General features: G+C 51.0%; 6 protein-coding genes across 6 annotated transcripts; 3 read left to right on the top strand and 3 right to left on the bottom strand.

The window, feature by feature from the left end:
- Nucleotides 1-297: 297 nt before the first annotated feature.
- Nucleotides 298-3,698, bottom strand: GGI43DRAFT_154920 (uncharacterized protein). Its single transcript, XM_083199481.1, has 2 exons — nt 3,265-3,698; nt 298-3,195 (listed from the first exon to the last, which is right to left on the bottom strand). The coding sequence occupies exons 1-2, from the start codon at nt 3,313-3,315 to the stop codon at nt 502-504; spliced, it is 2,745 nt and encodes a 914-aa protein (XP_083065054.1). The 5' UTR covers nt 3,316-3,698; the 3' UTR covers nt 298-501.
- On the top strand, nt 3,496-5,111 carry GGI43DRAFT_393557 (uncharacterized protein). The gene is made up of 3 exons (XM_083204683.1): nt 3,496-4,318; nt 4,378-4,594; nt 4,673-5,111. Exons 1-3 carry the CDS (start codon nt 4,083-4,085, stop codon nt 4,967-4,969), a joined length of 750 nt encoding a protein of 249 aa, XP_083065053.1. The 5' UTR covers nt 3,496-4,082; the 3' UTR covers nt 4,970-5,111.
- Nucleotides 5,112-5,114: 3 nt separating this feature from the next.
- GGI43DRAFT_154917 (enoyl-CoA hydratase echA) lies at nt 5,115-6,399 on the bottom strand. Its single transcript, XM_083199480.1, has 2 exons — nt 6,068-6,399; nt 5,115-6,002 (listed from the first exon to the last, which is right to left on the bottom strand). The coding sequence occupies exons 1-2, from the start codon at nt 6,207-6,209 to the stop codon at nt 5,272-5,274; spliced, it is 873 nt and encodes a 290-aa protein (XP_083065052.1). The 5' UTR covers nt 6,210-6,399; the 3' UTR covers nt 5,115-5,271.
- A 462-nt stretch (nt 6,400-6,861) lies between these two features.
- On the top strand, nt 6,862-9,058 carry GGI43DRAFT_393552 (ankyrin repeat domain-containing protein). The gene has a single exon (XM_083204682.1). It carries the CDS (start codon nt 7,312-7,314, stop codon nt 8,920-8,922), a length of 1,611 nt encoding a protein of 536 aa, XP_083065051.1. The 5' UTR covers nt 6,862-7,311; the 3' UTR covers nt 8,923-9,058.
- A 50-nt stretch (nt 9,059-9,108) lies between these two features.
- Nucleotides 9,109-10,575, top strand: GGI43DRAFT_154877 (uncharacterized protein). The gene is made up of 3 exons (XM_083199479.1): nt 9,109-9,588; nt 9,649-9,737; nt 9,803-10,575. Exons 1-3 carry the CDS (start codon nt 9,294-9,296, stop codon nt 10,409-10,411), a joined length of 993 nt encoding a protein of 330 aa, XP_083065050.1. The 5' UTR covers nt 9,109-9,293; the 3' UTR covers nt 10,412-10,575.
- Nucleotides 10,576-10,887: 312 nt separating this feature from the next.
- GGI43DRAFT_154869 (homeodomain family transcription factor STE12) lies at nt 10,888-13,661 on the bottom strand. Its single transcript, XM_083199478.1, has 3 exons — nt 11,548-13,661; nt 11,391-11,474; nt 10,888-11,325 (listed from the first exon to the last, which is right to left on the bottom strand). The coding sequence occupies exons 1-3, from the start codon at nt 13,191-13,193 to the stop codon at nt 11,037-11,039; spliced, it is 2,019 nt and encodes a 672-aa protein (XP_083065049.1). The 5' UTR covers nt 13,194-13,661; the 3' UTR covers nt 10,888-11,036.
- Between the last annotated feature and the right edge of the window lie 7,728 nt (nt 13,662-21,389).

The raw sequence follows: 21,389 nt of genomic DNA, 5'->3' as shown, positions 1-21,389 counted from the left end.
GTAGTCTATATCTGCTACTCGGTACCAGGCATTGTTTCTTTTAAAGGCAAGTGTAGCACTGTGTAGATAAACAAGTCTCTTGTTAGAATACATTATAATTATTATAATCTTTATGCTACCTGGAGCACCATCACCATGATGTTTAAAAATGGCCCCCAAATCCCCAATGGACTAGGCAAAGATAGCGGGTGATCAGCTTCACCTCACATGCGAATCGGCCGTATTCATCTAACGCTGCTCTTGCTTGGACTTGAACTTGCGTTGCAGTCTCGACAGACGATTTTGACCCAAGGCCGCAAATCAAGCCAAAGTCCAAGTAAAACCACCAGCATAGGGTGAATATGGCCCAGTCCCATATGAGGTGAACTGATCGCCCGGTATCAGTGCCTAGCCAATTAGGAATCTCTCGCATAACCGAATCAGCTTGCACTTAAATAGGCATTTGGGCCCCTATATCTCTCTCTATCTCACCGTCGCCAAAGTCTTGTCCTCTATATCTCCTCACGGCTGTTGTGGCAAATGAACATACGGTGCTGGGAACATTCCTTTGGCACCCATATAAGTCCCAAAGAACCAGTCTCCGTTAAGATCCCTCACTTCGTCAATGTTGGCTCCCCGAGGAAATAATAGGTCATCTTCCTTGCCAGATTTTGGATACCATGCCCACATTGCATGGCCCATCAGCCCGCAGCCACCATCAGGCGGGAAGGTTCGTGTATAAGATATTTCACCAAAGCTCTCTGGAGCCGTTGCCGATACCTCTGTAGTGGCGAGACGCTCTAGCTTTTCACTTCCATCATACCATGACCATTTCTGAAAATCAGGATGTGCAATATTCTCGAGAGGCTCCACACGAATGGCCCTCCCGCCAACAAGGTCTTTTTCCACATATCGCCATTGGCCAACCTTGCCTTCTATGAATTTGAGAACGACCATTCTGTGACCACTAGGGCATCTTCTCCAGCCTGATGAGCCATTTTCTTCGCTTATATCTCCCTTTGACTCCAAATTGCCATAGCAGGAAGAACAGATATCGAAGTCTCCAGGAGTAGCATCTTGAGCGACCGTATTTGTGCAGCTAAAACAGTGATATCTTGACTGCGTTGGTGGAATAGCATCTTTGCAAATTTCACACTTGCAATTGAATTCAAGTGGCTTGAATGACCCAATTCCGGATATTTGTGATCCTGCAATTACAGTTGCCGTGGAGGGTCGGCCTACCGATCTGGGGCTGCGGGGTCGATATGTAGGCTTGAGTGTTCCTTCATGGGCCATCGGCAGGAGCTTATGGTTACATGATTTGCCTTGATTCACACAGTTATTGCAGAATCCCCAGTCGCCCTCATTGCAGACGTCGCAACGCCAAAAACACTCATTGGCCCAAGCAAAACATCGTGAGCAAAATGTGCCCGTCTCTAGTCTCAACTTCGGATCGTCGCTCGTCAATGTTTTCTTTCCATCCGAGCTCACAGTTGTCGATTCCGGGCGCAGGTAGCGACCAGCATTCAATATATGAGGCATAGGGATCGACTCATCGGCTTGCTTGCGTTTCTCCCACTTTTTCCAGGCGCCATGGCCAAATCCAAACCAGTGTAGGCAGCCCTTGCCTGACCGGTAGCAGTCAATGCAGATGTTCCAGTGACCATCATCGCACGCCTTGCAGTTGTAATGCACGCTATACTGGATATCGGGCTTTTTGCATCGCGAGCAGCTAATAGAAGGCTCTTCAAAAAGCTGCCGAGTGCGTTGGGGCCTCGAGGTCGCCGTTGGGCTTTGAACGGGGCTGGATACTAAAGAAGTAGGAGGACTGACCACATCAGCCGGGCGACTTGATTTAGAATTTCGCGCAGCTGCCAGTTCTATTAACTCGGGAGTGATTGGGTTTGTTTGGGAAGTAGTCGATGGAAGGGTTTGAGCTCGACTCGCAAAGGAGGCATTGTTCTCACTACCGTTCGCTAACGCATTGGCAGTTTGAGTAGCAACAGGTACTCCGGTTGAACTAGAACTTCGGCCGATCCTCAGAGCTGGCACCGATGCCGTGGGATCATAGTTGCTCGGGTTTCTTAAGCTCAAATCATTCTGAGAATGAGCAGCAGGTCTTGAATCCATGGCAGCTAGAGCCATCGCTGCCGAAGGGTTCACCTGTCCACCACTGGCGGTTCGCCTCCTGGTCCTCCTCTCAGGCTCTCGAACGCCAAGGCTTGCTGAAGATGATATCGGAGGTCTGCTCCTGTCTCCCGCTTCACTTATTGATCGTGAGTGCGAGCGATGCTGGCTTGGATGCCTAGCGCTGTCAGGCCGCAGTCTGGAATCCATCGATGCAGATGCAGAATGCCGAGTGCGTGAGTCGGCCCTCCTCTCTTCTTGTCTGGAGCGGCCCCTCTGGCGCCTCCTATACGCCTCGGTGATGCGCTGGCTGAGTTCATCATCCCGGCTCAAGTCAATATTATCGAGATCAAGACCATCCAATAAACCCTCTTCTTGGATCTGTCGAGCAAACTCCTCAATCTCCCTCTGGATATCTCGCTCGCTCATCTCAGACCCAATCAACGACCTCAGTGATGACTGGTGCTCAACTTGGCGTTGCCTGGACTCGCTACGTCTGCGCCGAGCGTGGTCTCCATCAGCAGATAAGTAATCAGAGTTGCTCCGGCCGTTTTCTTCCCTCCCATTTGCTGTTCGCGGTGAACGGCCATCTGATCTATAATCTGAGTTCGATCGAGATCGCCCGTCTGCCTGCCTCCTCGCTGTTCTTGCCTGCGGTGCATCTGGCATGGCAGCGGCTATGGCTTCTTGCAAACTTAGCTCTCTCACTTCATCTATCAGCCTCTGGTCTTCTTCCTCGGCCCGCTTCTCTTCGGCTGTTCGTTCACGAGTCTTGACCTTGGGCATGACTTGGTCGCCCGGCTTGTATATTTCTTCCATCTCTTTCTTGTCGGCGTCCGACCGTGCCTTGGCGGGGTTAGCCGCCGTGTACATCTCAAGGAGAGTCGCAACGGTGGCATTATGCCGTGTGTCCCTCACTGAACTCCGACATGATGGACAGGTAAAGATGATTGCGTCTGGCGGTGGCGGGGTAGGAGCCCGTCCAACCTTTTCAGCCTGGAAGCGAAACCATTCTTTCAAACATGATCCGCAGTATGTATGAAGACAGTCGAGCAGAGTGAGCGGTTGGTAGAGGAGATCAGCGCATATCTATCAGATGACGTGTCAGTAGGGTGGTGATGTGTGTTTGGGCACCCACGCGGGGTATCGTCTTCATACCGAGCATGTCAACTCCTTGCCCAAGTCGAAGCTAGGTTTTCGAGACTCCATTCATATTTTATTTCGTTTTGCGGATGGGGAGAAGCGTAGACGATGTGAGCGGCGCATGTGGACAGAGATATGTGTGAGAGGAATTAATATCCTTGTGATCACAGCCCAGACTTCATAGTTGGAGGAGGCAGATTCGTAGCGGTGGCCACCACCCATTTAAAGGACACAGCCTGGTGGGTACGTAGCTAGATGCACGAGGTAGAGGTACTAATTTGGCAAATGTGAGCGGGGCTTCTATAAAAACGGGATCAGGTGCATGTAGACAATCAGGCGAATAAGCCGTGATTACAGACTGCACTTACACACCATCATAAGCTATTTTGAAACATAGAGCGATAAATCCTCTAGCTATGTTCCTAGAGCTTTAAAATGAACCACAGTCAGACGTTCAGTACGAGATTAAAGTTAAAGCTAGGTGTGGATTAGCCGAAGCCACTATTTCTGGAGAGCTGATTTCCATTTTGGGCAGTCATCTTCACAGCTATATTCTCACTTGCCAGTGACATTTATAGCATCTTGTGTCATTATTCGATATTCTTGGTCGTATTTCTGTATTTTGTTTTCATTCTCAAATGCGTTTTGTTTTAAGTCGAACCAAAATTTCACAAATGAGGCAACATGAAAGAATAGGCTATCCCAGCGTAGAATCCTTCTACTAATGGATATTTCGGAGTTAAGACATAATTCGGACCAGTGACGCAACTGAGAATTCCAACTTTGAACAAACACAAACCCCTTTCACCCAGAAGAGGAAAAAATTTCTCAACATGAAATTGATCATTGTTGGATCCAGCGGCTTCGTTGGCAAAGCACTTGTCCGCCAGGCCATCAGCTCCCCAGCCATCACGTCTGTCGTGGGACTTGGTCGCCGCGAGACCCCCGTCCCGGAGAATCTTAGTAACCCTGCCGATGCCGCAAAGCTCACATCTGTTGTGTGCGATGACTTTTTGAACTACTCAGATGATGCCAAGCAGAAGCTATCCAATGCTGATGCCTGCATTTGGTCAGCCTCAACTCAAGATGATATGAACGACTTGAATTGCTGACGTCTCTTCATAAAAGGCTTATGGCTATAACCCCGCGTAAGTCCGGGGCCCTGCCTTGGGATGAAGTTCGGAAGATTTGTTTGGATTATACCATTGCTGGCCTCGAAACGCTTGCCAAGCTCCCACGAGGCAATGAGGCAAAGCCTCTGCAGTTTGTCTATGTCAGCGGTGCCAACGTGGAGCGCGACCAAACCAAAAAACCATGGGTGCTAGGCGATTATCTCCTGATGAGAGTAAGTATTCAGCATTCTTCTCCTGATCTTTAGCAAGAGGGGGGAAAACAAAATTCCATTGCTAATAGTTCGCTACAGGGAGAAACAGAAACCAGAGTTCTCGATTTTGCCAAAAATTCTAATGGCGCTGTTGAAGCCTGCATTGTCAGGCCAGGCCTTATTCGAGACTCTCAGCAAGCAAACATGTTCATAAGTGCTTTTCAATACGTCGCTACTAGTATTATTAGTCTTCCCATCGTTTACTTGAATGAAGTGGTGGCGACGTTACTCAGCCAGGCGACGAAGGGATTTGAGAAAGAAACGTTGGAGAATGCCGACATCGCAAGGATTGGAAACGCGGAGCTCGCAGAGAATGAGGAAAAGGTTGAGAAATAATCATAGAGCTTTATGAGGGGTTTCCTAGCCACAGGCTACACTCCAAATTTTATAATTAATACTGAATATTTCGTCATTTTCTTTAAGCATACCAACATAATCTCAAATAAAGGCACCTGGGGAACCCAGAAAGTTTTACGAGGTATACCCCAAACTTTCTTCTCTGCTATAAATTAATAGCTCTATTATTTTATATTTAACTTGTTTCTGGTTGGCATACATATCTTTTTTTAGTATACACGCCCAATTTCATCCGTCGTCATAATTCCATTGTTATACTTCAACATCAAACTTCCACCTGCTTATGAGTGAGTCCACTCAGCCTTCTTCTTCTCAGCAAAAGCCTTCATGCCAATCTTCTGGTCCTGGCTTCCAAACAGACTGTGGAATACACGCCTCTCAAACTCAACTCCGTCCCGCAGAGGAAGATCCTGGCTCTTGTTGACGACCTCCTTGCAAGCCTGGACAGCCACCTTTGAGTATCCGGCAATGGTCTCGGCGAGCTTCAGGGTCTCCTCCATCAAGGCCTCGTATGTGGGGAAAGTTCTAGCAGCAAGGCCCCATTTCTCAGCCTCAACACCACTGAAGGACTTGCCCGTAAGGATGAGCTCCATGGCCTTGGACTTGCCAATGGCGCGGGTGAGTCGCTGGCTGCCGCCGGCGCCGGGAATAGTTCCCAGCTTGACTTCGGGCTGGCCAAAGTTGGCGCCCTCTGTGCAGTAAATAAGATCGCACATCATAGCAAGCTCGCAGCCGCCGCCAAGGGCGTGGCCTGAGACGGCGGCAATGATGGGCTTCTTAACCTGAGTCGTCAGGAGCGACCACGACTCAATGAACGCCTTGGTGTAAGCGTCTGAGAAAGTCAGAGGAGCCATCTCCTTGATATCAGCTCCGGCAGCAAAAGCCCTCTGTGAGCCGGTAAGAATGATGACGGAGGTTTCGTCAGAGGCATTGAAGTCAACAAGAGCATCATTGAGCTCGTGAATGAGAGGCGTGCACAGCGCATTGAGTGCCTTTGGTCGGTTCAAAGTCACTTGAAAATAAAGTCAGTTAATCAGCCCTTTAGATATATATGTTTTCAGATGCAGTTATAATCACCTTGTCCAACGCCTGGCGCCGGAGAAGAAGTCTGGATATACTCATAGGTCTTGGAGCTATAAGCCCGTGCAACACGAGGCAGAGTGGACCGCTGGAAGGGCACCTTGGCCACTGCCGGTCTCATAAAACGAAAGGTATTCATAATGCCGGTAGCTTTTAAGCAGACTCAATGGCTAAAAATAGGGGACAAAAAAGGGGACAAAAATACAGCTTCAAAGTAAAAGTAAAAGTGATGAGAAGTAGATGCCGGCTCTAGATGGGTAAAAATACTGGAAAGCATCGGCTCAAAGCCGAGGATAAACAGCTCCCAGCTGCTACTTCGGCCCTCCAGAAGTGACGAAATGGAGAGGGGCGCTGGTGCTTACATGTACAGAACCCGGAAATACGATGTGCCGCTACCGTGGCTATTCTATAATTCATGGCCGCGTTTTAAACTCAATTGAACTGTGGAGTGCATTGAAACGCCGCCATGAATAAAGTTGGCTGTTAAGAAACAAACATATAAAAACAACTTCGAAACAATATGGTTGCCCAGGTGAAACTAAAGCCTCCTCTTGGACCTCCATTGTAAATATCAATTTATGTCTGTGGTCGTTTTTACGGTCCATCTTTTTTTCCTTCGGCCGCCGACTGAATCTCATCTCACTGCTTATATGTCTCGGTGCAAATAAACTTTCATAAGCTTGCCAGGACGATCAAAGCAGAGCATTACACAAGTTCAAGCCTCCTTAGATATGTGGTTTCTTGTGATGTACAGCTTCACAGATTTTCTCTAGAAAAAAGCAATTATAAGGTTTGTTTACTTTGGTGATTTCAAAACAAAAGCAAAACCAATTGTATCTTTTCGTAGCGCATTGGAATCTCGTGTCCACAATGGCCCAGAGTTTGTGGTGGCAATCGGGAACCCCCCATCCCAATGTATGGACTATAAGATTATGGCGTCTGACATGATACTTTTCTCATGATTCTCTGGCTTTTTCTTTTCTCAGTATTAGAGTATAATATAAAAGCCCTCGTAGCTCTTTGGCTTTACTCAACGGCTATTTAAGAATTCAAATTCTTAATGGCTTTCTAAACATCCCACTTCGAGCAAAGGCAAAACAGCCTTTGTTTTGCTCAGTCAAGTATATAACAACATACTCACCCTATCACATTTCCTTTCCTTTCCTCTTTCTGTTTACATATATTCTCGTGGCGTTCTCGATTCCATCTCTTGCGCAGACATTTACGATCCAAACCGTAAGATGCTTCCAACAACGCCACAAATACTTACCACTTCCAACTACAAGATGTCTATCACTCTTCCGATCGAGATACTCCTCCAAGTAGCCCAATACCTCGACTGCAATGGGCAATACACCTTTCTACGAGCCTGTCCATTTTTAGCAGGTGATTTTTCGTACAGCCGACATCTCTCGGCCGACACAGATAGCAACGGCAACAACCTAGTGCATATACTTGCACAGAATGGAGAGGAGGCCCTGCTGAAGTCGCTGTTCCCAGATGACGACCTGGAGAGAAGTTGCTGCGTTCGCAATGTCATCCCCCGACTAAAGCAGATGCTTCTCACACGATCCATAAACGACGACGGCGCCACGCCTATTCATTTGGCGGCGGAAAGGGGATATCTCGCCATTGTCGAGTGGATCGCAAAGCGCCCGGCTGTAGACCTCAGCTACGAAGATAAAGCAGGGGCAACAAGCGTGGAGCGAGCGGCGAGGGCAGGGCATACAGAAGTCGTCAGCCTGCTCCTCGACAACCCCAACCTGACGACGGATTGGAACGCCAACCAACGGTCGAACCCCCTTTGCCTGGCTGCCGAACATGGCCACACCGAGACCGTAAGGGTAATTCTCGAGCGTCACGGGGAGAGGGTCAACGTCAACTCCCGGGCGGCTTACGGTATCACAGCCCTGAGCCTCGCAGTCCTGCGAGAGCGTGAAGCAATCACGGAGATGTTGCTTCAGCAAAAGGATATCGACGTCAGCGCGGAGGATTATCTGGGCAACAGTACGTTGCACATGGCGGTCAGAAGCGAGAACCATGCCGCCCTGAAGCTCCTCCTGGAACACCCAGACGCCAATCCCAACCTTCGGGACTGGTACGGCCACACTCCTCTACAGGAGGCCGTCTGCATGGGAGACGTAGTCACGGTTAAGCTTCTTCTCAAGCACCCACGAACGGACGTCAACCTGGGGAACTGCAAGCAGGTCAGCCCCCTCATCAAGGCAGTACAGGAATCCCGCGAGCAGATTATCCAGCTCTTACTCAAGCGACCCGACATCAAAGCCGATCAGAAAGACTACTGCGGCATGACTGCCTTCGCTTGGGCAGCATTCCTAGGCCGTGTCGAGATTGCCGAGATACTGCTTCAACGGCCAGACGTCGATCCCAATTCAAGAGACGAAGACGGCGTGACACCACTCAGCCACTCCATGTACGCGGGCTGGGAGGACGTGACCGAGTTCCTAATCAACAGGGACGACGTCGACATCAATGCCGAGGACAATTTTGGTTGGACGGCTCTAGCCCATGCCAAAGGCGCTCCCGATGGCATCTCCCACCTCTTGATGAAGATGCTTCTCCAACACGGGGCCACCATGGAGCTCTACCCAGAGATGCTGGTCATGTTCAACTCAATGACCCATTCCGAAATTGCCATCGACATGGTGGCGTCGATGATTGACGAAAACGATCTCGAGGCATACATGGTCAAACGTTTTGGACAAGAAAAGACAGATGAGGCCTTAGTGGACGGCGAGAATGGCGTGAGGACATTGCTCTTCCGGGATACCAGGGCGATGAGGATGAGACGGGATGCGTTGGAGGGGATTCGATACCGGGAGCCTTACTGAGGCGCAGGAATTCTGAGATTTGTTTTGGTATGATTTTGATATTTGTAGTTTGGTTTATACTGTTATGGCGTTTCGCGAGTATTTGATTGATATACCCCTATGTAGTTCTAATCAACGTCGAGAGTTGTATGATTGAAATCATGAAAAGGCTCCAGTCCTTGAAGCACGTCTAAGTGATATTTGTGGAGCCCAAAGCTCCAACAGCTAGAGCCAAACCCACTAAGCGCTAACGCTTATAGCAGCAGCCTGCAGCAAATTGAAACCACTGATAACGATAAAGCAAAAAAGTTTCCAATTGAGCCTGGCCTGCGAATTTCCATCCTGTCGCAGCAGCACAATCCAGAATAATACACCAGCCCTATCAAGCCACAATGGGTGTCCTCGGAAAGCGCAAGGCTCCCGAGCCGACAATATCCTCAGAAGACGCACAAGAAATCTTTCGGCGACACTTTGAGGCGCAGTTCCTCCCGATAGAGGAGCAAGAAAAGCGCAAGGCGCAAAAGGTGCGGAGGAACGAAGATGAAGATGAGGAAGAAGACGAAGACGATAGTGATGACAGCGGAGAAGGTGAATGGGATGGTGTGTCAGGCGATGAAGTTTCAGACGAAGATGAAGACGATGACGACGATGAGGTAGACGAGGATGAGGAGGAGGATGAAAAAGATGGTAGGTCTTGGAACCAGCGAATCCCCAATGGATCTCTTTATACTGACCCCAATACTCCAGACGCTCCCATTATCGAAGTGGTAGATCACTCCGCCCCTCAAAGCTCCAAAGCAAACACAATGTCCAAACGCGAACTCAAAGCCTTCATGGTCAGTTCCCTCCCATTCTCCAATCCTACCAAGTTAAACCAATCCAATACTAATGAATTCTACAGTCCTCCCGCCCACCAGATCAGACCTCCTCCTCCTCCAACAAACCCGCACCCACACAATCCTCCTCAAAATCATCCGCCTCCCTCCCCGAAGACGCCCCCTCCCTCCTCGCTCAGGACCTCGAACTCCGCCGCCTCATCTCCGAATCCCACCTCCTCCAGACCAACCGTCCGCTCTCCCTCTCCGCTGCCCTCTCGACGACCTCTTCCGGCCCCGCAGAGCCAAAGGCCTTTGCCTCCGGCCGCGTCCGCCAAAAGGCCCTCGACCTCCGCATCCAAGCCCTCGGCTCGAAAATGTCCATCCACAAGCAGGAGAAGATGCCCATGCACATGCGCAAGGGCATCACTGCCGCTGCTGTGGAGAGAGAAGCTAAGCGCAGGCGCGAGGCCAAGGAGAGCGGCGTCATCTTGGAAAGGGAAACTGGCAAGAAGAAGAAGAGAGATAGGAGGGGCGGTGGTGATAGTGGTGGAGGATTTGGACCAGCGGTGGGTAGGCTCAAGGGTGCAGAGCTTAGGATAAGCGAGAGAGATGTCAAGAAGATTGAGGGGACGAGAGATACGTTTGGCAGAAGAGGAGGGAAGGATTCCGGAAGAAAGGGAGGGAAGAGGTAGAGGATTGAGAGGACTGATTTAAGATACCATGGTCACTTGAAAGGTGATGAGTTGGATGGATAAATACGATTGTTAGCACGACAAGTCACATACAAGAGCCTTGTTCTTTTTCGCAAAATAGATAGCAATTTTTGTTTTCGCGTCTATATCAATTCCCGCACCTTAAAAGCACTAACAAGGGAGCCTCCCACAAGGAGATACTCCTATAAGCTGACATTGAATAATAAATAGTATATGTATATATACAGACAGCGTCATTTTCACTCTCTGTCACACGCAAAAACCTCCCTTTCACTTCTCTTTCTATCGCCCAAAGCCCGAAAGGCATCAACAGGTCATTAACAATCCTGCTGAAGATCCGAGCCTGAGCCCATTGTATTTAAAGAGCAAACTTGTGATTGCAGCCGTAAAAAAAAGGATATTCCGAGCATAAGACGCATAAAAAAAAGGTAAGAGTGAATGTGAGAGATGGAAGAAAGTGATATCAAGAAGGAAAGAAAAACAAACATGAAATCCCCTAAGCCGAGATCCATAGAACATGAAATATATCGTGACGCAAATAAATGAGAAAAATAGAAAGAAAATAAAAAGTCATATGGGAATAGAACAGATTAAAACAAGCACTCTACATGGCACCACCAGCGTTGATGGGGGTAGGGTGGCTGATGGTCATCGGCATGCTGAGAGTCTGGAGACTGTTGAAGCTATGACTTGATGTCATGGTGGTTTGAGGAGAGATCGTGCCGCTGGAAACGGCAGCGTTGAGGGAACCAGGAACAAAGGCCGATTCCGACGTAGGGGATGCCTCCTCGACAGATCCAAGATGCTCCTCGCCGGAGAATTCTTCCTCTTCCTCGGCAGAAAGATGCAATGAACCCTCGCCACCATCCTCACGGCTGTGGGTGCGCTTGTGTCTAAGAAAGTTTCAAGTCAGCATTCGGCATATTACACATAACATAAGATTTAAGGAGCAACGTACTGTGCAAGGTTATCTGATCGGGAGAAAGCTTTGCTGCAGTGAGGGCAGATGTATGGCTTCTCTTGTGTGTGTGTTCGGACGTGGCTATAAATAATGTATTAGTTTTTTTATTTCTAAATAATTATTTTGCTATTAGAGCGAGAAGAGAGCTTCTTACCGCTTGAGGTGCTCGAGACGCTTGAATAGTCGGCCACAGGTGGGGATCGGGCATGAGTGAGACTTGTGAGGATAAGGGCCGAGCTCCATCACAGTAGCCGATCGGGCACGTCGAACAATGCCGCCAGCCATCATAGGACGGCCATCAGCAGACATGTCATCACTGATGTGAGAAAAGTCGTGCTGCAGAGCCATGGGGTGAACAGCGGGGCTGCCATGTCTTGACATGTCCATGAGATCCTTGTGCTGGGAGTTGGCATACGACATGTTGGAAGGCGAGTTGCCGGTGGATTCTTCACCCTCAGCGACGGGTCCCATGGAAACAGAGACAGACCGGCGCAGATCCGACGGTCTGTGGGGAGCCGAAGGGGTCGATGTGGGTGCGATGCCAGACATGGAGGTAGGGATGGAGGTGCGGCGTCTTCGCTGCTTGTAGGTAGGAGATCCCTCAATCACGGAGTAAATGTTGTTTGCACCGTAAGAACGAGGGAACTGCGGACCAGTAAGGTGAGAAGGCATCTGAACCATTCCACCAAGACCAGACATGCCGGACATGTGGTCAGGGATGACGGAGTAGAGACCAGTCTCCTCGTTGGCAATGTAGGCGGGCTCGGCAGTCATGCCAAGAGCCTGCTGAGGAGGAGTAATGGGCTCAAACGACAAACCACGGTTGCTGTAATCCTCATAGCCCGAAGACACAAATGAGGGAGCAGGCGAATACTCTAGGCCGTAGGCGGGCATGGAAGAGTGTCGGTGGTGGCTGTGAGTGATGGGAATGCCATTCTGGTTGTAGTGGACGCGAGTGAAGTCAGCCTCCCTCTTGACAGCTGCGAGCTGCTGGGGAACGGCCGGAGCCATGCCCATGGTGTCATAGGGGACCATTGTCTCCATGCTTTCAGCCAAAGGGGCCATGGTGTGGGGAATGATGCTCGGGGGAGGCATGGAGTCCATCGCCCTCATGACGGGAGAGGTCGATTGGCTCTGGTTGAATGAGGACTGCTGGGCGTTGAAGGAAGAGGAGTTGGCCTGCTGGCTCTTGGTGAGCTGCTCGTAGAGCGACTGTGAGGAGTCGTACTGGAAGGACAGAGCAGGCTCGCTGACAGCGACAGTGGTGGCCTCCTGGCCCATCTTCTCTCGCTTCAAGTCTCGCTCCAGCGCATCCAAGAAGAGACGGTCGTGGGGCACGCTGTACCAGTAGAAGACCTTTTGCTTCTTCTGGGTACGAATGCAGTTGTTTTTGTAGAGAAAGTCGAGGAAAGCGCTCTTTGGTTCCTCCAGGGAGGCATCAGTTCCTGACTTGAGATTTCGGAGATCGGAGAAGATTCCCTCCTCGAACTTTTTGGAGTTCTTGACGGGGCGGCCAAAGGCCTGGAATCTGAATGAGAGGCATCGCACAATATCCGTGCCGGAGATGTGAAAGAGGTTGTTCCACAGCACACAAGAGACGTACTCGCCCGTGGGCAGGAGAAACCGTCGAATATACTGATCAGGCTGCCAGTCGACTGGAGCGGAGATGAGAAAGTACTTTAGGTTGTCTACCTGCTGGAGGGCGACCTGTGCGTCATGAGGGAGAGCCTGCTGAGCTTCGGTGCTCAGCATGAACGTCTCAGGCTTTTGAGGCGCAATGGCCGGGTGTTGTGAATACATGATGTGCGGGTTGTGGCGATGCGATGTGATCCAGGCGATGGGTCAACAGTTGGAGGGTCGCCGATTGGGAACCTAGATCAGCTTGGCCAATGCAATTGGCGATGGCGGATATCAAGTCCCTGCGGCTTTTTATGTTGCACGTCGGAATTGGCGATTTTGCGCGCAGTGTAGATACACACAGAGAGTAAAGGAAATATCAAAGGAAAGGCGCTGCCCGAGTGTCGCGAAACGTGGCGGTTTTCGACGCGATGTTGATGTGTGAGAGACCAGCTCGAAACGACTGAAAGAGGTTGCACAGCAAAAAGGAAGGACCAAACAGCGGCGTCAAGCGAATGTATGGGCACGTCCAAAAAGCGAACCGTCAAGGCGATGATGATGCTGCTGATGCTGATGATTCCGTGGCAGGGAGACTGCAGAAACGGTCGCAGGCGAATTAATTGCGTATAGAAACGAGGGAACCAGCAAAGTCGGCAAAACCCCGCGACAGATTCGTGTCTTGTCTTGGAGCGTTTTTTTTTGGACGAGATATGAGACGAGTGACGGCGGCGACTTGGCGCGCGATGAGGGACAGCCTGGCCCTTCGTAAAGAAAAAATGAATAAAATAAGAAGAAAAGAGAGCACCAGAGGATTCCTGTGCGGCTCCGAATAAAACGGGAAAATGCAGAGGAAGGGTGGAGGCGGAGGAGAAGCGAAAGGGCAGAAAAACGTTGAAATAAGAAACACAGGGAAAAGATTTCAGAGGAAGGCCGCGAGGATGGAGAACGGGGGGATGGCACGTTTAATGGGGTGGAGTGGCTGCTGAGAGAGCCTGTAGAAGCGCCAGGCCACGGGCTATTTTTTGGCGCTGTAGGCCTTGGAGGACAAAAGGCACGAGTAGTGGTCGTGGTGGTGAGTGGTGCTGGCTGGGGCTGGGAGGTTGCTGTTATTACGAGCTACTCAGGCACGGGGTAGCCTTCTTGTATTGGGCGGCGCAGGCGCTACGGCGGGTGGTACCTTGACGATACTTGGCGGTGGAGTGGTCCTCCCTTTAGCGGAAGGGGAGCGAGGAGGGGGAGCCACTAATAATACACGCGGAAGGAAATAATATAAAAACAGAAAAAAAAGAGAAAAAAAGAAAAAGAGGGTGCGCAGGGGTCGGTGCGCACAAAGAGCTCAGCACCAGCCAGAGGCTTGGGCGGGCTGCTGCTAAGCCTGTTCGGGGCATGGCGGGCGGCACGGGCGAGAGCGCGATTGAGAGAGGGTGTGGGCCGTGGGAAACGAGCTGCTGCTGGCGATAGCGCATGAGCCACTGGGGCCAGGCCCTGGGCTGGACTGGACTCGACGGTGGTACCTGGGCGGTGCTCCTAATCATAATGGAGTGGATTCGTACCGCAGAGAGGAGAAGGAAGATTGCTGAAGAGAATTGGGAGAGAGCATACAGCACAGCGCATTAGAGCGAGGCGAGAGTGGGATACAGCGCTAGGCTCTGCTGGACGAACCAGCGCTCTTCACGTGGGAAATGTCCACTGGCCACAGCGCTTTGGCGCCGCCAGGGCGCTCGCAACGGCGCTTCTCAGCCAACCAGCGGCCCGTACAATGCAATTGTTTGGGTGCCTGGGCGCTTTGCTGCAAGAGCCCAACCACAGCCAAAGTAAGTACGTGCATGCATGCATTCCGGGTGGCAGACGCACATCCTCGCTGGTTCCTCCAGTACAGCGCTGCCGTGCGAGATTCGTGCACCGCCGGCCGAAATGCGTCTGGTGGAATTGCAGCCAAGGGGGCCCAGAGAGCGAAAACCGGGCCCTTCATCTGTTCTCCCCCACTCCCAGCGCCCACTTCCCTGCTCTTGAGAGCTTTGCACGACCGTGTCAAAGAGTGGGTGTGCAGGTAGCGAGACAAAAATAGGACGGGCGTGTGTCGGCAAAGGGGCCCAGCCAACTTCCAGGTCCCGGGCAATCTGCTGGGCGACAAGAGTCCGTGGCCTTCTTGCTTGTAATCCAATTCCAATCCTTCAGTGTCACTTTCACTGTGAGGAATCGGTCCCCTTTTCTCTCAGGCTTGCTGCTCCCCTGCCCCCAAAGCCGGACTTGCTCTCGTAATAAGTGACAGCAATTATATTGGCCACCTGCGGTCTTAGCCACGACACCGTCTTTCGAGGAATGGTGCGTAAATGCGGCTCGATGCCATTCATGCCGCAGAGGCAGCTCCGTCGACCATTGCCAGAACCGTAACGAAAGTTTATGGGAGGCAAAAAACCACCGCGTTAGTTTTTTGTTTGATTGAGTGGCTCTCATAATACGAGTACGTTGCTACAAGTATCGATAGGCACTAGTCGTCCATACCCCTGACCGGAGATTCGACCGCATGAAGTTGCAATCTAGAGCTCATTAGGTCCCTTATTCATTACATGAAGCCTCGGAGCAGATGAACAGACTAGGAATGGAGAGCCCATCGCCAGGCAGCATATAGCGCATGCTCTGGTACCTCATTGCCGGCCCCGCAGGCGTCCATACCCGCTCCATCAAGGAACTCCTCGAGAGCGACGCTCACAGGTACTGTAACTGTACGGCATGCAGGTAAGTATTTGGCGGCGGCTCATGAGACGGCCACATCTGGCGGCCCATGTGGGCAAGGATATCTGATTGGACCCGTTGGTGCTTGCCTTTGACGCAGGAACAGGCCAGAAAGATGTCTCCGTGCTCCCCATTGCCGGTGTCTCGCCTTTCCGTGGCTCGTCACTGCCGGCATGCGAGCCAGGAACCCCAACGAAGAGTCCGATAAACATGTTTTCGATTCATCAATCCAAGACGCCAAAGATAGCCCATGAGATCTCTCTGTTGGCTGTTGTAGCTACCAGAAAGAGACGGACAAGCTTCATTGGTAGAAGTCCGACATCCCCAGCCATCATCACCGGAGAACACTCGCCAGATACTACTTGCAGGTGGCGCTGGCTCTTTGCAGTTATGGAGTATTAGACTCTCTACACAGTAATTTGAAACAAGGCGGCATTCTAAACTGGATCTCGAACAGACACCCTCTTTCTTGCCTCTACTATGATGGCGAAGCGATACGTAATCGAGGCCAAGACACCAAAATACTAGTGCCATTGTCTTGATGGTGGCAGTAGAGGCTTCAATCTCAGCTAGAATTCTTATCCTAGTCGCCTCGTCAGCAGCATCTAGCAGTGTCAGGACAGCTCTCCTGCATAGAATCATCGGATCCCGAGCAAAGATGGCTAGATGGTGTCCGAACTGCCACCTGTAACACTCGATTGCCATGCTCCTTGCCGTGATGGGATCTGGCTTCCCCACAGTGTGCTCCAGCCAGGACTCGCGATATCAGTGCTTTGTGCTCTTCTGTTCTGCTCTATCGTGACGATCCGATGGATTTTCCTTGGCAGGCGTATAGTAGGGTTGCCGCGAAGGCTCATCCTCTCCCGTCCATTTGTCACGACATTGCCCCATGTCACATTCGAAACATGAGAAGATCGTGGCCTCTGCATCTCCGACGGAAGAAGAGGTGGGAGACAAACCAACTGTGGGTTGGGTTAAATCCAAAGAGGCACTCTGTAAACGAGTTCGGAAGAAGTCGCAGCACTACCTAGTAGAGTCCAAGAGTCCAGGAGTAGGTGCCTGCAGGCTGAGGAAGCCACACCTGAGCGGCACTTTCCGCTGCAGTCTGTGGCCTTTCTGCAACGCCAAAATCCGCTTCAACGGCTCTCTCAACTTCTTCCAGCTTCCTCCTTGGCGTCCAACCGGCACTCTCATCCTCGCCAAACCAGGGCAACGCTCATCTCTCTGCTCGCTTCGTCTTGATGGCTGCCGAAGGGGCATCTCGTGTGTTTGGCGAGCATGCATCGCCTGCCAAACCTTTTTCCGCCGCCGACGGCCCTTTGCCCAGGACCTGGCCGGACCAGCCTTTCCTTGCAATCGCGCCGCCGCAAGCCAATCGATGCGAGGCCCTGGAAACAGGGATTGCTTGGACCACCACGCGGCCCGGGCTGCTGCACGAGAGACCTCTCAAGATGAAACGCGCCTGGAGCAACGCTTCAGAGTGGCCCCCTGTGGAGAGAAGGCGTTGCTAGGGACACGCGCTGCCTTGATTGGCTGCGTCAGATTCTGTACGCCCCTCAACCCTGTCTTACTCTACATATTCCGGCCGAATCATGGCTGTGTCCGTCCATCTTCCCCTCTCCTCATGCTATCATGCGTGATGCACGAGCAGGGGAACGAGTCGGTTGCTACATACTCAACTTGCACAGCATGGGATGCGGCTTCGCTAAGCCTGATACCATGAGGGAGAGTTGACGACGAATGCAGGTGACCGCATCTGGGCGGGTCGTGGCCCTACGCCCAAGCGCTTTGGATAGCGAGCAGCGGTCCGTTATTCTCGACCGCAGCTTGTCCGACGAACGACAACGCTTCCCGCGTCGTAGAACCTAACCGTGGCCCAAGGGCTTTGAGGTAACCGCAAGATACAGCCCGTGGCTTGCGACCATGCCTACTTGCCTATATTAAAATACGGTGCAATTCGTAAGACGAGCATAGCATCGCCCAAACCAAAGTCGAGCTAGCCAAAGCTACCCCCTAAACGATGCATTCGATGCGCAGGCCAGCTGCTGGCGCTAGAACCTCCACCATCACTCCTCAACAGGGTCATATCATGCAAGCAAGCCATCGCGATGATCCAGCACATCAGATCGCCAAAGATGCAATCATGTACAAAAAACGCTACTATGCAGTTTCTCTCAGTTGATCGGCGAGGCTGGCGCACGGCGCACATAACAGAGGACCCAGCAAAGAGAAGCCCAGCCTGCTCCACAAAATTCCGTGTGGGCGAGGGCATCGAGCTAGGTATTACAGCTAAACGCCACACATCATGACAATGGCTTTGAAAAGACTACAAGTATGCTTCTGCGAGCAGTCAAGCGTTGGAATCCTGCGGTCATGAGCCTTTGCGACGTTGATGGCTGGTTGCCCTGGCCAGGGTAGCGGCCATCTGAAACATGACGATAAATGCTTGCGTGCTTGATCGTCCCGCCGCCCGTGTGAGCTGATAGCCCGGTACGCGCCGCGACCCTCTCTACGACTCCGGGCTACTATGTGACGACAAAAACGATTTGTGAGAAAAAGCATGCAAGGGGCCATGCGGGTCTTACTCATGTGGTGATATGCAGGCACCATTGTCATCATGCAGAAGGTTCTTCACAAATCAACGCCATCACCTTCAGTCACAGGATCCCTGGCGCTTCGACTCGCATCTAATGATATAGTATCTCTTTCTTAGCACTGGCTGGGCCATGATGCAAAGTATATAACCTAATTTTCCAGTGACGACATGCCGGCATATCCACCTCTGGCGCTGCGAGCTGACGGCCTACAAATTGGCCTCTTGTAAGCCACCGTTGTTGTCCAGGCTTTTCATTGGCAGTAAACTGGTCTCCTACTCAACCAGCACGCTACGAAATACTACTTGACGCTCAGATATATTTGGTCCAAGCCAAAATTAGATCAAGCTTAACATTGCATTGGCCAACCAGAAACACACAATGTTCCTCTCTTCAACGCACAAGTGTGCCGCGAACAAAGCTCGTATTTGATTGGTTTACAACGCATCACCCATGCATATCGTTGATGCTATTTCTTTTCCCGCTCTGCTTGCTCTCCTCTATGCTCCATCTTGCATCACCGCTCCGCTCAGGTAGCTCTCCTCCTTCTCAACAGACGCGGTTTCAAGAGCAGGCATGGATAAAGATAGTAACACGGACGCATGGACGCATGGATTGGCCCGCCAAGCCGAATGGGTGAAGTTATACTGCCTGGCCATGCAGCTCTCTGTCCTAAGCTGGACCAGTTGATATTGCGTGGCGTCAAGAAAAGGCCCTTTTGGCGAACGCCACACGGCTTCAGACACTGAAACGGAGCCAAGAAGCGCGGGGCAGGTGTCGGCTAGTCATTCATTGTTCAGCCCTGGCGTGCTAATACCTTTGTTGACTTTGGGCCGCACTTAGTTTGGGCTATTTACTGATGTCAGCGCAGACTAGGACCTCGCTCATTTCCTTTAGCCAGCAGTTGTCTCCAGCAGTCTCTCACCAGACTGGCACGAGATCGAACTAATCTACAATCTCCCGATGCATCGAGCTTCTTGGAGCTCAAACCGGAGCTCGCATCGTACTTTGCTAGGTGAGGCTGATGACCTGAAACAGCACCATAGCTTCTAGAAAAAGACGAAACTACTCCAAATTCACGATCTAGCTCTCGTAGCAGCAGCTATATCGATGATAGCGCACCTGCACGAGCTGCTATTACCTACCCACCCACCTGATGTACGGAGTTGCCCGCTCTCGCTATTACCGGGCGATCGACTATGGGGGTCATTTGCTCTCGTCTTGCGCTCTTTGCGTGGCTGACTCAATCACTGTTTAATTCGAATGAGGTATAGCAAAACGATGGATCAGCTGCGAAGACCGCTACTAGTACTATCACTATCAGCTCAAGTTTAATTGACGATATGCAGAGTAGGCGTTCGAGACTCGGCTCTTTTTTCTAACACGATACAGGCACTTGGCCCGCGCGATTACGCGCAGCAGCCGAAACCTCTGTACACTTGAGACAACGAGGCTCCGTTTCACCCTCTTCTAGAAGAACGAAGCATCGACTAATAAGGGTTAGAGTCACCTTGTTCAGCTCCAAACTATCCAAGTTCCAATTTTGGAATTATACAGCAATTCACAACCGTGTCAATGTTTCGAAACAAACATTACCAACGAGGCCATTATATTTGGTCATGTGGCTAAATAGAGAGCATCAGCTATCAAGCTAAATGCACTGCGGAAGAATGAAAATCAGAAGGCCGGGAAATGGGCTCCGGAGGCCAGCCTAAGCATGCAGGTTGGTTCGAGTCTTGACTCGTAAGAGGCGCCTGAAGTTGATGTGCCTTTCCTCTCTCGAATCTTGGTTAATGCCTACCCATGGCATCTGCTTGCACATCTCGTCGAGGGGTCAGAGCCCGTCCATATTCCCGAAGACAAGCGATTTCCATCAGCCCCGGATTTTCAGTCATCGGGAATTAGAATCTGTCATATTTGTTGGTAAGATTGGTATACGTACAACCATCGGCGATAGAGATGTGCAGTGCCGAAGACTCATACGAATATTGTCTGCAGCTGGGGTCTTTGGCCTAAAAGCTCTGGCAGCCAGTATACGAATGCCCCCTACTGTTCACTATTCTTTTCCCCTTTCCTTCCGAGATTGTCTCGGCAACCTCGCGACTTCGTATCGCCACAAAATTTACGTAGCAGTCGAGACTTCTAGGCATCCTTCGTAGGATATGCAGCTACGAGATAATATATCACATCCCATGTCCATCTCCGCTTGCAACCCCCTGCCTGAGCAGTCTCGCGTCTCTTTTTCTCTTTTCGCTAATCCAAGCAGACACACTACTACCTTTCCGACTGCCATACTGGTACAAGCACATGTATCCGATGTCTGTTACTCCATCTCTCCCGACGGAGTGCTCTATAAATGTATAGTCAGTAAATGCCGTTTACCCCTCCTGCATCATGCATACAAGTCGTGACCACTGCATGGGCTGCGACCCGATTGGCTGCATAGTACCAGCAGGTCCCAAGTATAGCATTCTGAAACCGCGTCTTTAGCCTTTGAAACAGCGCTCATCCAGCTCCGCGGGCTCTGGTTATTCGCTTTTCCGCTTGTTCAGGGTCTCTGTGGGAGGTCAGTGGCGGAAATCCCATCATATCGGCGCAGATGCTTTACAGTTTCTCGGCCACTTGGCCGCTTCGGTCAACTTCAAAGAGCCAGAACTTGAGTAAGGACGTCCGATGTCTGAGTTTCAGAATGTTCCTCCCTGAGACTTGACAATGACTAGCTACGGAGCAACTGGAGAGCCATGCGGGAGTAAGGCTGATACAATAGTCGGATCGATTTGTAGACGTGATGGTTTTGTCGTTACCCGTCTCCCCGGCGATAAGAGAGGATTATGGAGAGAATGGTAAGAGACCCCATGCTTGAAATGCTGTAATTGGACGTTTGAGGATTACTAAAAGAGTGGTTTTTGGTTCGTATTTTTGTCACCTGTAATTCCCGTGGCACAGGCGAGATTTGGATCCCGAGTTTGGGCCATAAAAGAAAAGAAAAGACAGGAACAGTTAAGGATGGTTGAATAAAATGGCCTGATTCTTACGACAGGCGTGGAAA

Source organism: Trichoderma evansii (assembly GCF_050947405.1).
Source record: "Trichoderma evansii strain SZMC 28006 chromosome Unknown GGI43scaffold_2, whole genome shotgun sequence".
Classification (NCBI taxonomy): Eukaryota; Fungi; Ascomycota; class Sordariomycetes; order Hypocreales; family Hypocreaceae; genus Trichoderma; species Trichoderma evansii.
This window is presented reverse-complemented; position numbering and strand designations above follow the sequence as displayed.